The sequence below is a fragment of the Monocercomonoides exilis genome (genome assembly GCF_001643675.1).
Source record: "Monocercomonoides exilis strain PA203 chromosome Unknown scaffold9-1957334, whole genome shotgun sequence".
Taxonomy (NCBI): domain Eukaryota; phylum Preaxostyla; order Oxymonadida; family Polymastigidae; genus Monocercomonoides; species Monocercomonoides exilis.
Genome location: NW_027150554.1, coordinates 1,842,934 through 1,856,492, shown reverse-complemented (window position 1 = coordinate 1,856,492; position 13,559 = coordinate 1,842,934). Strand labels below are relative to the sequence as shown.

The following is a 13,559-nucleotide window of genomic DNA, read 5'->3' as shown; positions in this document are numbered from 1 at the left end:
ATTCGAGGGATATTATCTAACCGAAATTTTTGATTGAAGAAATATGTTTTCAAAAATAATCACCCATTTATGAAAAAAACAACAATTTGTACCAAACTTTTCTCCAACCTTATCATTATAAGTCTTTCATTCCCGTGCCAAAAAAAGACAGAAAAATTCTAAAATTGAGAAATCTGTTCAAATATTCAGAATGGAACAAAATTCATAAAGCAATATATTTCGTCCCAAACTTTTGATGAGAATGATGGACTTTTCATATTAAGGGTTTTTTAAAAATTTTGGAACAAATCGTATTTATTTTCAAAAATGAAAAATTTCTGGCCCTGTTTTATATATAATTTATGTTGTTGTTGTTTTTGTTTTTATTTTGTATTTGGATTCGAATTTGGTTTTTATTTTTTTATTTTTTATTATTTTTTTCGTTTTTTTGTAATTATTTATTGTTTTTTACCCAATAAATATGATACAATCAATTCTTCTAATAAAAAATTTCATTGAACCTTTTTGAAATCACACTTTTTTTTATTTTGTTTTGTTTTGTTTTGTTTTGTTTATTTATTTATTTATTTATTTATTTATTTATTTAATAATTTATTTGAATATTAATGTGAAAAGAATGTGAAAAACCATAAGAGTGCTGTTTTTTTTATTGCCTCTTGAACAAAAAACATTGTTCGAAACGAACATGGAGGAAAAAATTCTGATAAAAAATCAAATGAAAGTTCAATTATGAAAAAATTTTTTTTAATTTTCATTCAATAAAAACAGTTTTTATCATTGAAGATCAAATTTGATTTCAAAAGATGACAGTGAAAGTGAAATATCAAAAACTTGATAATAAGAAATCTGTATTAAATCTTTTGTTCTTTATATTTTGAAACAAAAACATTCAAAAATACAACCTTTTTATGCTTCGACATAATCAAACAATTTTCGTTATCTCACTGAAAATCTGTGATTTCAGATATTATCACTTGTAGGGAGAAAATATTTTTCTTCATGCATTTTCATAGAAAAATTATGTACTTCTCGTTGACTTTTTGAGATCAAAAAACACAATAAAAAGGTGTCTATTTTTTGACATTCGTGAAATTTTTGAAAACTTCATGTTTTGATTTCAACGATGTCTATTTTAGGATATAAAAATTAAAATTTTTTCGAATTCTGAGAAAGTAAAATAAAGTTATGAATGAAGCAATTTTTCAGTGTCTTGTGCAAAAAAAAGCTTGAAAGCGCGTATTTACCCGTATTTTGAAAATTTGAAGTTTTTCTAACTTTCGACTTTGCTTGAAAGTTTTTCTGTTTTGAAATATTTTTGGTGCATGCTGTTAATTGCGACTTTAAGTGAGATTCAGAAACTCGTTTTTTTTTTGGATTTTTTGTGATAGAATGATTTAATATAATATTACATAAAAAGCTGGGAGTGTATTTTTATTCTAGATAAATTTTTTTTTAACAAATAAAATAAAAATTTCGAAAATATGGCTGATCCTTTTTGAAATTATTTTGTTAGAGTTTTGATCAATATAATTTTCTTAAAGGGATTTCGATAAATTATTCTTTAACTGATAATACATATTGTTCATGAAGTTGTTATTGCAGAAACAAATTTTTATAAAAAACCCATTGAGATAATCATTTTTGATCAAAACTCGAACGAAAGTTTGATTTCAAAAAGGATCAACCATGTTAAAATTTTGATCAAACAAATTTTATATATTTTTATATTTGCAAATTGAACGATTTTTTGCACTTTCATGGTTTGTTCAAATTAATTTGTTAAAAAAACCTAACAATTCAAATCAAGTGAATTAAAGATATTTTAAGTACTTATTTGTTTGGTTTTGACTTTTTTAAGGAATAAAAATTCGTGAAAATGAACTTCAAGGGTTTAATTCTGCTTTAGAGTTTTTTCTCGAATCGAAATATGAGGTTTTTGTTTTGTACTTAATTTTTGTTTATTTTTTATAAATAGGGTTTATGTTTAAATTAATGAATCACTTTTTCACACATCAAAAACGTGTGTTTCAATGATTGCGCAAAATGAAAAAACAAAATATTATGTATTTGAATAAATTGCAAACTGTTTAATTATTCTTTATAAAAATAAAAATAAAAGTTTCATATTCCATAAAAATTTTCAAATAATCCTTTTACAAGTTGATTTCAACTTAAATTTTTTAAAATCCATTTGATCAGACCCACTGTAAATTTTTATTTTTTTCATTGAAAAAAAAGTATTTTGAAAATGGAAAATTCACACCTTGCATGTTTTATTATTTGATATACAATCATTCTATCACAAAAAATCCGATAAAAAACGAGTTTCTGAATGTTACTTAAAGTTGTGACTCACCGTTTTTTTTTTTTTTTTTTTTTTTTTTTTTTTTGAAAAAAATTTCATTTCCAAAATTTTCTTCCATTTTCTTTTATTTTCTTTCCTTTGAAATAGAATTTTTTGGATATTTCGTTAATTGTTCTTCAAAGCAAAATTTAATGAAGGATAGGGGCATATGCTCACTCAACCTTACAAGCCAAAAATAATTCAAACGACTTTGTTTTTATTTATTAATTGTCGTAATGCATAAATAACATGTTAATAATTGATGGTTTTGGCTATTTCAATTATAAAAGTGTTTGAAAAAAATAAATAATTATTATTGAAAATGATCAAAAATGTTAAGATTCAGAATATTCACTAGCATCTGCTCCATTTCCAGGATCGTCGTAATCTTCTTTATGAATTTCAACTGCTTCCTGCTCAATTTGGGGAACATCTGCTTCATCGTCTCCTTCTCCATCATCATAGTCATGGGGAAATGCAGCTTCAGTGGGTTTGTAATTAGCAACATTCCTCACAAATTCTGGGAATGGCATTTCTTTTTCTCGTTGAAACAAAAATGAAGCAATATAATCATCAATGAACTTTTCTTTGATTCCACAAGGAGGCAGTGATCTTCTGAAATGAGACCAACAGCCTTCTATCAAATTTGTGATTACTCCTGTTTCTGTATTTTTGAATTCGTATTTGTGGCAAACTGTCTGATGTTTGTAACCTAATTCACTCAAGCACATATTCACACCACCACTCATTACTGTTAATCGTTGTTCCTTTCTGGATGTTGGCTTCAATGATGGGAATCAGAGTCTCCTTTTTTCTGTTTGGAACTCTGATAATTAAACATTTTCCATTTTCATCATTTTCTTTTCTTTCCACTACTCCAAAAAGCCAAATTTGTTACTTCTTTTTCCCTTTGTGGAGCTTTCTTTTTCTCATAATTGCTCCATCTGTTTTCACAATACATCCTTCTCCTCCAAGAATAAACCTCGCACTCGACATTCGAATTCCAATTGATGCTCTTGCAACAGAATACCAATAGCCGACTGTATTTCGACAAACTCCAGTCAAATATGAGCATTGATTAATTCGAATTTTTAACCAGAAATGCAAAAGAATAAGAAAAATGGAGTTGATTTTGATATGACTTCGATAAAAAGATGTCTCCTTCAAATATGAAATGAATTTGTTACTTGCTGAATATCTCTATGATCGATTTGTTTCATCAACTGTTGTTAGTTTCATATATCTTCTACAAGATGGGAATTTTTTCGTTTCATTAAAGTTGATTATCTGAATGAACCACTCCCAACTCTTTACTAAATCTTGAAAAAGCTTGTTATAATCAGCAACATCTGATTTCTTATCAGGAACAAGGGTCATGGGTGAAAAAATAATTAATAAACATTCGATTCCTATTGTTTCAAATACTCATATCAACAAAACTTCCATATTTTGTGCACAAATAAAAAATTTTAATTAAAGTATTTTTGATCTTTTCAAATAATTTTTCATTTTTGATGAACGATTTTCCGCTACTAATTTGAATTGATAATTGCTTGTAATAATATTTTTTATTGTTTTGATATAAAATATTTAAAAATTTTCATGTAAGGTTAAGTGTGCACTTGCCAGGATAGGCTTTAAAGAAGTTTTAAAATATGAAAATGAGGTTTCTCAATATTTCTTCATTTTGTTATTTGCTTTTCTTTGAATCACAAAACAGCCCAATTGAAAAGAAGTTGTTAAATTCTCATTGAACTGCAAACTTTCATGCAAACCCCTTATAAAAACTTCTTCTTCGTATTGGTTTTCCTTCTTTGCTCTTCTTCATTTGTGCTTATTACCATGGCTATTTATAAGTCAGCTAATGAAGTTGTCGAAGAAGAAGAAGAAGAAGAAGAAAGAAAGAGAAAGAGAAAGAGAAAGAGAAAGAGAAAGAGAAAGAAAGTTTTGAAGAGAATAAGAAGAACAAAGAGGAAAAGTGAGGAAAAGTGGATAGAAATTAAGTTTGAGAAGAGATTGAAGGAAACTACAGAGAAAAGTTGAAAGAAAGATATAGAAAACAGCTAACCAAATGATAACAAGCCTTTGATATTATTTTTGTTGTTGACTTTTATATCATTTCTACAAAATCATATCTTGTCAGTGCATTTCTATCAAGCTAAGAAATGAAACGAGATTTTTTTATTTATGAATTTTGCATCACTCGGTTCTTTCAGGATTTTTTTTCGATTTTTAATTTTTCAAAATTTAATATTGCACAATAATGTCAGAAATATTATTTTTTTCAATTACAGAAAAAGTTTGGAACAAGTCATTGAATTTTTCATAAACGAAAGAATTCTGTCCCAAATGAAAATAATTGTGAATTTATAGTTTTTTTCCTTTCAAATTCCACATAAAGAAAAAAAATAGAATATATTTCCTTCAAAAAAGTTGCATGCGAATATCTCAAATGAAACATGAGAAAAGTTTTTGATGAAAAATGAAAAAAAAATTAGTTGCATTTAAAAGCTCAACTTCAACAATTGAAATTCTGTTTCAAAGGAAAATTATCAAAAATGAAAGTGATACACTTCGAAATTCATATGTTTATTCGATTTCACCAAATCTAATTTGATTTTTCTATTGAAAATGAAAAATTCACTTTGAAGAAAAGCCAAACTTTGCAATTGTTCATTCAGCTCTTCATTCTATTGCTTTCATCACAAAAATGCTCAGGTTCATCATTTATTGAATGGAGATGTGTTTTATTCTTTCTCATAGCAAATTTTCTTTTTTTTTCCCCTCCTTTCCTCCTTCGCCCTCATTGAAATCATATTCATCTGAGCAAATCATTTCTTCACAATAAATCCCTCACATTCTTCGTTCTTCTCCTTCAAACCTTATTGGTTTTCATCCAATTTAACACACAGATCTTAACTTGTCAGCTCGTCTTTTTCAGTTGAAAATGAAGCAGTTTGCAAAGCAATCCAAGACGATTGATATCATTCAACAAACCCTACAACACCTGCAATGAGATGAACTTTTAATTACATTTGAATTTAACAACCGACTTTCACAGTCAAAAGTAATGTTTTGCTCCCAAAATCAAAGCCAACAACTTCCTCTGAAATACACGCAATTGTTCTGGTTGATGGAACGGCTGCACTATCATAAATCTGCGCACTGCTGAAGTCCAATTCTCCTCTTCTCTTTAAATCTCCTGCTGAATGCCATCAGATGAAGAAGAACTGCACACTTCTGGCTCAACTGAATGCTGCTTGTCTGCACCCACCTCAACCTCTGCCTTCACAAACCTCAGCCCACTCAGCCCAAGCGCCTCCACAACCAGCAGCGCCATTGCTTCTTCCAGCTTCCCCTGGTTCTCTTTGATTTTCTCCACAAACTCTCTGTGCGCTGTCGGATACCCGCCTTTCTCCTCATTTCCATCACCTCCCTCTCTCCCTCCATCTTCTTTTCCATCTTTGCCTCCCTTTTCTCCTTCCTCTTCCTCTTCTCGCTCCTCCAGCACCTCCTGTGCAATCGTTGCTTTCATCAAAAGCACATTCTCCATCTTCAACCCCACCGCATCCAGCCCCTTCTCCGCTCCCTCCTCTATCCTTCGCACACTGCAACTCCTCGACACATCGCATCGTCGTACAGCTTCATCACCAAATATTTCAACTGCGACGATCGCGACACCAGCCGCGCTATCGCCGACGGCAGCAGCGATGGGTCAAACAGATTTGTTGATCGATGGGAACGCATTCACATCTGCCGACACAAAATTCTGCTTTCCCTCTGGCTTCGTTCCCACAGACGCTGCAAGTGACGGAAGCGGCCCCACCAGCGGAACCGAAAGCATCGCCGAAAGCGCCACATCGTATGCACACACAACACCCCCATACAATGCAACCAGCAATGTCACGCAACAACATATCCCTCGAAGCGTCTGTTGCTCCCTCAGTTACGACTTTTTTTGATTTTCATACACTCCAGCCGCCTCTCGATGTCTTCTATTTCTTCTGCAGATCTGCATGCTGCTCCAGTTGAAAAAAAAGAAGACGGCAAAAAAGAAGAAGTCTATGATGTTGATAAAAATGGAAATGATTGTGACTGTTCATCTCCAGCTGGTACTCATCTTCGCATCCTGACTGGAGAAGCAGACCAGTGGGCTGTTTCAGTTAAAGAAGAAGAAGAGGAAGAAGAGGAAGAAGATGATGATGAGATGGAAGAAGGAGAAGGAGAAGGAGGAGGAGGAGAAGGAGAAGAAGAAGAAGAAGAAGGAGGAGGAGGAGAAGGAGAAAGAATGGAAGATTATGACAGAACTGGGGGTGAAGGGGAAGAAAGTTACGTAACTGTTCGAACTGCTCCGTCGGCTTCAGCTTCTTCATCAAATAACATGTGTTTAAATACAAATCGGATGGAAGATTCAGCAGGTTCAGTATCTCCCCTTTCTTTTCAGCCTTCTTCTTCTTCTTCTTCTTCTTCTTCTTCTTCTTCCTCCTCTACAAATTCAACTTCATTTCTGCCTTTCTTCTTCCTCTTCCACTTCTTGTTTGCTTTTCAAAGATTCTCACTCCTGAAACAAACAAAAAAACACGCTACAAACAGCGCTTGGCGTTCGATCTGAATGAAAAAGCGAAACTTCAGATGCACAGCTGATGGCTGAGCTGAAGGAGAAATTGATGTCTTTTTGTGTATTTTGCAGACATTCTCTTTGAAAGTGCTGAAGAAGAGCCGCATGGAAATGTCCGCCTTGTGCCTACGGTGGGGGGAAACTTTCACAAATTCGATTATCCGGACATGAAGAAAGTGGATATGGAAGGAGAAAAAAATGACAATGAAGAAGGAGAAGGTGAAAAAGAAGAAGATTATGTTGATGATGGTAATGTTTATGAGTAAGAAGAAGAAGCAGAAGTTGAAGAAGAAGAAGAAGAAGAAAAAAAAAAAGAAGAAGTGGAAGGAGAATAAAATGAAGGAGAAGGTGAAAAAATGAATGCAATGATGATGATGATGATGATGATAATTATAATTGCAATTTGAAAAAGGAAAAGAAATGCATTTTTCTGTGCATATAAATGTTGTTTGGTTGAGAGAAATATGAAAATACATTTTGTTTATCTTTCTCTTAATCTTTTCCATTTTTCCCTCTCTTTTTCACAATTTTCCTCATCTCCATTCATTTTTTTCCTTCTTTCTTCAACTTTATCAGTTCAATCTTTTCTCTCCCTTCTCTCTTTTCTCTGTCAAATTCTGTTCCTCTTTTGACAAATCATCTGTTTGCTATATTCCTTCTTTCTCCTTTTCCTTTGTCCCTTTTATCTCCTTTATCTCCTTTATTTTCTCTGTCTTCTTTATTTCCTTCGCTTCTTCCATTGATATCTTCAAAATCCTGCTCGTAAATATTCTAGAACCACATCCGGAGAATTAGCAGCATCCGGAGAAATATCTCTCTTCGCTTGATTTTCTCCGCTTTTGTTTAATCTTTCTGCTTCTTTTCCTTCTCATGATCATTTTCATTATTTCACCCTTTTAAATTCCCCGTTTCTCTTTATCTTTGAGGGCGTTTGCCGGAATAATTATTTCAAACATTTTCTTCTTCTTCTTTTCTTAAATCCAACATCTGATATTTCTTCTTCTTCTCTTTTGGCTTATTTTTCATCTTCGCTTCATGAAAAGCGGAGCAATCTTCAAAAGAAACAGTTCTTTCTCTTCTTTTTCTTCTTTCTCTTCTTTCTCTTCTTTCTCTTCTTTCTCTTCTTTCTCTTCTTTCTCTTCTTTCTCTTCTTTCTCTTCTTTCTCTCTTTCGCTTTCTCTCTCTTTCCCAAAAAAATCTGGCAAAGTTCTTTCTCTTTACTTTCTTTCCTCAGAATGTCGAATATCTTATCTTCTTTCATGTCATTCATTAGAAAATGTCATATTCTTCTTTCAAAAAAATAGCTTATTTCTTCTTTCTCTCTTTTCTTTTCTTCTTCTTCTTCTTCTTCTTCATGTCCACTTTTCTTGTTCACAACCATTTTCCTCTTATTTTCCAGTCCATTGCTGCATCTTCTCTCCGTTTTCTCTTCTCCTTTTGGAAATCCTCCTATTTTTGATTCCAATTCAAAGTTTCTGGAATCCTTTTCACATTTTATTCACCCAATTCTGCATATTTCACCAGTATTGTAAATCTGCCATTAAAGCATAAAAATGGCTGTTTCCATCAAACGATTCTTTGAAATGCCGATGAATGCGAAGGAGAAGATGAGTTAATCGATGATGAAGCATGCATAACAGATGGCAGAAGTCACGAACGCTGTCGTTGAATGCAATACAAACAAGAATAATCTCATAAACTTCTGGATCTTTTGAAAAAGGATAAAATGGCTTCTCTCTCTCTTCGTTGCACTCCTGTTCGTAGCCAATCTGTATTCATTCAAAGAACATCTTAAAAGAAAAATGAGCAAAACAAAAAAAGTCAAACCATCTTTTTGGTCTTGAAAAATTTTCCCATCTCCAAGGGATTGGTAATTATCTTTCCAATTGGTTTCTTGTTCTCCAAAATAGCCTCTTGCCACATTTAAAAAAACAGACAACTGGAGAATAAATGCCTGGCATAGAACATCATCGAATGTTGAGAATCCCTTGTGAAGCTGGCCATGATATCAGATGAAAACACACACTCTCCAAATAAATAAGAAAAGAACTCCTTTTCAAAGCTCAATTCAACGACAAGTCTTTGCTGATAGCTTTCCAACTTGCTTAGTGCAAAATGCAAATGTCATTGTTGTTGAGGCCTGCTGAGTGTTTTGCTCAACTCGTTTCCTCCATTGTCCAACCCCCCATTCCCTTTCCTTTTCCACAAAACCAACCTTCTCCCCAAAAACTACGTCAAACAAATCCTGCTCAAATGATATGCCAAGTACACTGCACTTCCCTGAAATGACAAAGCGGTTCAATTCAATCTTTCTTGCTTTTTAATCGCTTTTTTTGTATCTTGCTTTATTCATTTTTCATTCAAAATATAGCATTTGACGATATGCCACACATTTTGCAATTTTTCACCACGTTCAAATTTCATGTAATTTTCCCCCACAAATTCACTTTTCGCAAGCAATCGATGCAAACAGCCACTCTCTCCTCCGTCTGCAAGAAAAGTTCCTGTTCTTCTGTAATGCTATAACTCGCATGGTTGCATCTGTAGCCTTACGAACAAACGCTCAAATTTGCTCAAACCGCATCATATCATCAATCAAATATCTTCACCTTATAAAATTATGGGTTGTGAACCCTTATTAATTGTTCGATTTGGAGATCTGTATTTCTTCTTTATGATTTGCTTGTTTTGAAGCAAAAATCATGATGGCAAAAGAGGTTTGGAATCCTGTTTTATTAGATATTTGACGGTGCTTTTAATTCTTTTGATGCGAATTTTACACGACAATTCTGAAAAACGAATTTATTTGTTGTTTTTGATTCACTTTTCAATTTCTCAGCCAACTTCAAAAAGTCAAATATATCTTGGTTTGCAACGTTTTATAAGAAATAGTTGGTTTTAAAAAACAAATGCTTCTTTTTTCTCTTTTGATTTTTTAACATTTTTAGAGAAACTTTCACAGTTGGAACAAAGCACCTATTTTGAGCAGAAACAGAAAATTTTTGAAATGAATGTGTTAATGGATGAAATGAAAGAAGAAGAATTGGAATCTGTTTTATTAGATGAACTTTTCAATGAAATACATAAAATGATTGAAGAAAAGAAACTTTCGATGGAAAATGCAATTTTGTTGTTGAATTACATTGGATATTTGAAAATTTTGAAAAGAATACATCTTTTTGGCTTTGAAAAAGTTTCTTTGGGTGAAAGAATTGAGAAGATGATTGCTGAAGAAAATCTGAAGAAAAAAGAGGAAAAGAATGAAAAGCTTCTGATTGATCTGTGCGAATGCTATATTTCACTTTATTATCTCCTCTCGCCTGAAATAATTTCAATTTGTGTTCCTTGCCTTCTGAAAGTGGCGTTGAAGAAAGAGGAAAATGAAAAAACACAAAAGGAAGCGGAAATGGCTTTGTTGGCTTTGGGCAACATCAAATTTGATGTATGAACATTATTATTTCCTTTTGATATTTTTCTTATTTTTCTTATTTCTAATTAGTTTTTAAGGCAAGAACTGTATTTGAATGATACCAAAGAAATCATCAAACATCATCAGGAATATCAGAATCTGACACGACTTGCCTATCAGTCTGCTTGGCAATTTTTTATATATAGATTTTCCACCAATGGATTCTTGGAAGATACTATTGTGAATGAGCTGCATTTCGCAAGAGAAGCAGCAAGAGAACTGGAATATCTGACAAGAAATGAAGATTGGAACAGGAAAAAAGGAGAGGAAGGAGGAAAAGAAACGAAAGAAGAATTTGCATTGGTGAGATGGCTGCAAACATTCTCGATTTATTTTCAAATTTGTCGATTGAAGAATGAAGAAAATGTTGAGCTAATCAGCAGCATTGCACAGATATATCGAGCAGCAAAAGGGAATAATGGAGTAATTTGCAATCTCTGCATTTCCTCCTTGAGAATTGCGGTGCAAAGAAGAGTTGTGAAAGTTGAAGACTTGTTGAATGGAGGAGCTGTTGATACTGTTTTGGAGGAGATGCAGCGACCGAAGTTGAATAAAGGCATGACAAATGAATGCTTCCAATTCTTTTTGAATGTTTCGAAGAAATTGAAACAAAAGAATAAAGATGAAAGGGAAGAAGAGGAAAGAAAGGCTACGAAAAGGAAGATTTTTGAAAAGATGGAAGAAGAAGGATACGAAGATACCATCACCAGCTTTCATGGAGCAATTGATTTTCTTTGCAAAAAATATCATTTTAGATTGTCATTGAATATTTCTAATTATTTTGTAAATATTTGAGGAAATGAAATTCTGATATCATTTTGTTTCTTTGAATTTCTTTTTTTCTTTTTTTTTTTTTTTCATTTCACAAAATGAAATTAAAAATTGAATGATTTCAACAGATATGTTTATTTTCTTTTTCATCAAATTTACAAATGAAGCAAGTCAATCACGATTGTATTCTCTCTCTCACTCTTTCTTTAACTTTCTTCTTTCTCTTTTAAACAGAAATCTTTTTTTGTTGTTCATCCAATTTTTTGTTTCATTGCCCTTCACTTCAATTCCATTCATTGTCTGAAAGAGACAGAATTCCAATTAATAAGAGTTGTATGTTGTCTTTTTGTCGAAATAGAATGAAGAGGAAAAGAAAGATCACAATCATTGAAATGAAGATAGATAATGCATGAATATGTGAGTAAGAGGGTGAAAATGAGGAAGAATGAAACGAAAAAGAAGAAACAGAATATGTGAATGAACAGACTGAATGAAAGGAATGAGATATGTGTGTTTATTTTTTCCTTCTTCTTCCATTTTTTCTGTCTCTTGAGCTTGCGGATAACGCGAAGAAGGTAGTGGAAATGGAGGAATCTTGTTGGAGAAGAATATCTACAAATCTCATCTGCAAACATCGCGCAATTCTGAAAAAAAGCTCATCTGAATGATCTTGTGAAACGTATCAAAAATTGCAGCTTGTGTTCACTTTGAATGAAAAATCGATTTGGTTGAAGGACAACAAATGTGAAATCGTTATTAGGAAGAAGTCAGAAAATACTATCAGCAGCTGCGAAATCAACATCTCACTTTCTCTGACTTCACTCTGTTGAAAATGAAAAGTTGAATATGAGAAATTGACGACGATGGAAAACAAAAATTTGATGAATTAGTGGATAAAGAAGAAGAAGGAGGAGGAGAAGAAGAAGAAGAAGAAGAAGAAGACGAGAAGAAGAAGAGGAGGAGGAGGAGGAGGAAGAGGAGGAAGAGGAGGAGGAAGAGGAAGAGGAGGAGGTGGTGGTGGTGGAGGAAGCGGATCTTTCAATTCCAATGTTTTCTTTGAAGTTTCTGTCATTTCCAATTTTTTTGTGTTTGATAAGCGAAATGTGAAAGATAAAGATGGCCTGTGGATAACTTCAGGGGATGCTCAGAATTAAGAAAAGCTGAGAAGATATATAAATTAAAACGTATAAATAATATTGAAGCCATTAAGAAACATGAAAACAAGAAAACAGAAAATGATGAATTTTGAAATTGAATAAATATCGATTTTAATAAGAAAAACAAAAAGAATAAAAAAATAATGAAAAAAAAACCTTTTCAATAACATTCACTTTTTCTTCTCCCTTTAATTTTTTATCCCCTTCCATCTTCATCCACACCTTGAAGCATCAACGCAACATCCTTCCTTCAGCCTAGTTGGAATCACATTCGACGACAAAATCAAAACAGCATCAGAAACTCTTCTTTCACCTCTTTTTGGATCGATTCCAATGTTTCTGTTGAAAGAGCTGCTAAAACACAAACAGCATTTCGTCAGTCGGTTTTGTATCTTCCTTTGTTCTTTTGACGTGTCAAATTGCAACTTGCTCGAAAAATGTGTTACGTCAAAAACAAAAACCCACCGAGTCCAAAATTTTTCTGGACTGCATATATCTCCGATAGCTTTCTTGATAAGCGATTTTTTTCCTCTAAAAACGAATTTTATTGCTTCAGAAGTCTTAATGCGAAGAAAGTTGAAGGCAGAAAAGACAAAACGGAAGAACAATGCGACAAAAGAAAGGAATGCGGAGGAATAATTTAGAAATGAGAGGACGGAGAAGAAGCAGTGGGCGAAGGGATATATGTGCTTAACTGCAGGAGAGAAAGAGAGGGCTAAGTCGGCTGTGACAAATGCTCTGGAGGCGAAATTGAAGGTTTTAAGTTCATTTTGTTCAAAATAATAAAAGGAAAAATGTAAATAATTAATTTTAAATAATAATAAAAAACATATAAATTGGAAGTATTAATAAAAAGAAATTATTGTGATTATAAATAAATGCATGAATATTACATAAAGCCACATATAAACCATCAACAAACCTTGTCCGCAAGTGTGCCTTCTTGAACAGCTTTCCTTCCCTCCACCATCCTTCACAGCACGTCTCTTTCTTCCTCTTCTCCTCCTCCTTCTGCCCTTTCAGCAACCTCTTCGCCTTCTCCCTCTTCCACTCTCTCATCACATCCACCAGCTCCATCTGGTTCACCAGCATAAATGCTGCTTCTGTTTCGACTTCTCTTTCTTTCCTAAATCATCCCTGTCAAAATATACAAGTTCATTCGCATAGCCCAACTGCTCTTGTATTTCCCAGCTGTACTGT

At 32.8% G+C, this 13,559-nt stretch overlaps 5 protein-coding genes across 5 annotated transcripts; 1 reads left to right on the top strand and 4 right to left on the bottom strand.

Moving 5' to 3' along the window:
• Nucleotides 1-2,679: 2,679 nt before the first annotated feature.
• Nucleotides 2,680-3,093, bottom strand: MONOS_6147 (uncharacterized protein; the record flags this gene model as incomplete). Its single annotated transcript, XM_067876353.1, has 1 exon — nucleotides 2,680-3,093. The coding sequence occupies one exon, from the start codon at nucleotides 3,091-3,093 to the stop codon at nucleotides 2,680-2,682; it is 414 nt and encodes a 137-aa protein (XP_067732709.1).
• Nucleotides 3,094-5,537: 2,444 nt separating this feature from the next.
• MONOS_6148 (uncharacterized protein) lies at nucleotides 5,538-5,897 on the bottom strand (the record flags this gene model as incomplete). Its single annotated transcript, XM_067876354.1, has 1 exon — nucleotides 5,538-5,897. One exon carries the CDS (start codon nucleotides 5,895-5,897, stop codon nucleotides 5,538-5,540), a length of 360 nt encoding a protein of 119 aa, XP_067732708.1.
• Nucleotides 5,898-6,054: 157 nt separating this feature from the next.
• Nucleotides 6,055-7,228, top strand: MONOS_6149 (uncharacterized protein; the record flags this gene model as incomplete). The annotated part of the gene is made up of 3 exons (XM_067876355.1): nucleotides 6,055-6,206; nucleotides 6,323-6,880; nucleotides 7,051-7,228. The coding sequence occupies 3 exons, from the start codon at nucleotides 6,055-6,057 to the stop codon at nucleotides 7,226-7,228; spliced, it is 888 nt and encodes a 295-aa protein (XP_067732707.1).
• Nucleotides 7,229-8,479: 1,251 nt separating this feature from the next.
• MONOS_17228 (uncharacterized protein) lies at nucleotides 8,480-8,885 on the bottom strand (the record flags this gene model as incomplete). The annotated part of the gene is made up of 2 exons (XM_067870127.1): nucleotides 8,480-8,731; nucleotides 8,790-8,885. 2 exons carry the CDS (start codon nucleotides 8,883-8,885, stop codon nucleotides 8,480-8,482), a joined length of 348 nt encoding a protein of 115 aa, XP_067732706.1.
• Nucleotides 8,886-12,352: 3,467 nt separating this feature from the next.
• MONOS_6150 (uncharacterized protein) lies at nucleotides 12,353-13,451 on the bottom strand (the record flags this gene model as incomplete). The annotated part of the gene is made up of 3 exons (XM_067876359.1): nucleotides 12,353-12,362; nucleotides 12,582-12,713; nucleotides 13,282-13,451. 3 exons carry the CDS (start codon nucleotides 13,449-13,451, stop codon nucleotides 12,353-12,355), a joined length of 312 nt encoding a protein of 103 aa, XP_067732705.1.
• Nucleotides 13,452-13,559: the final 108 nt, after the last annotated feature.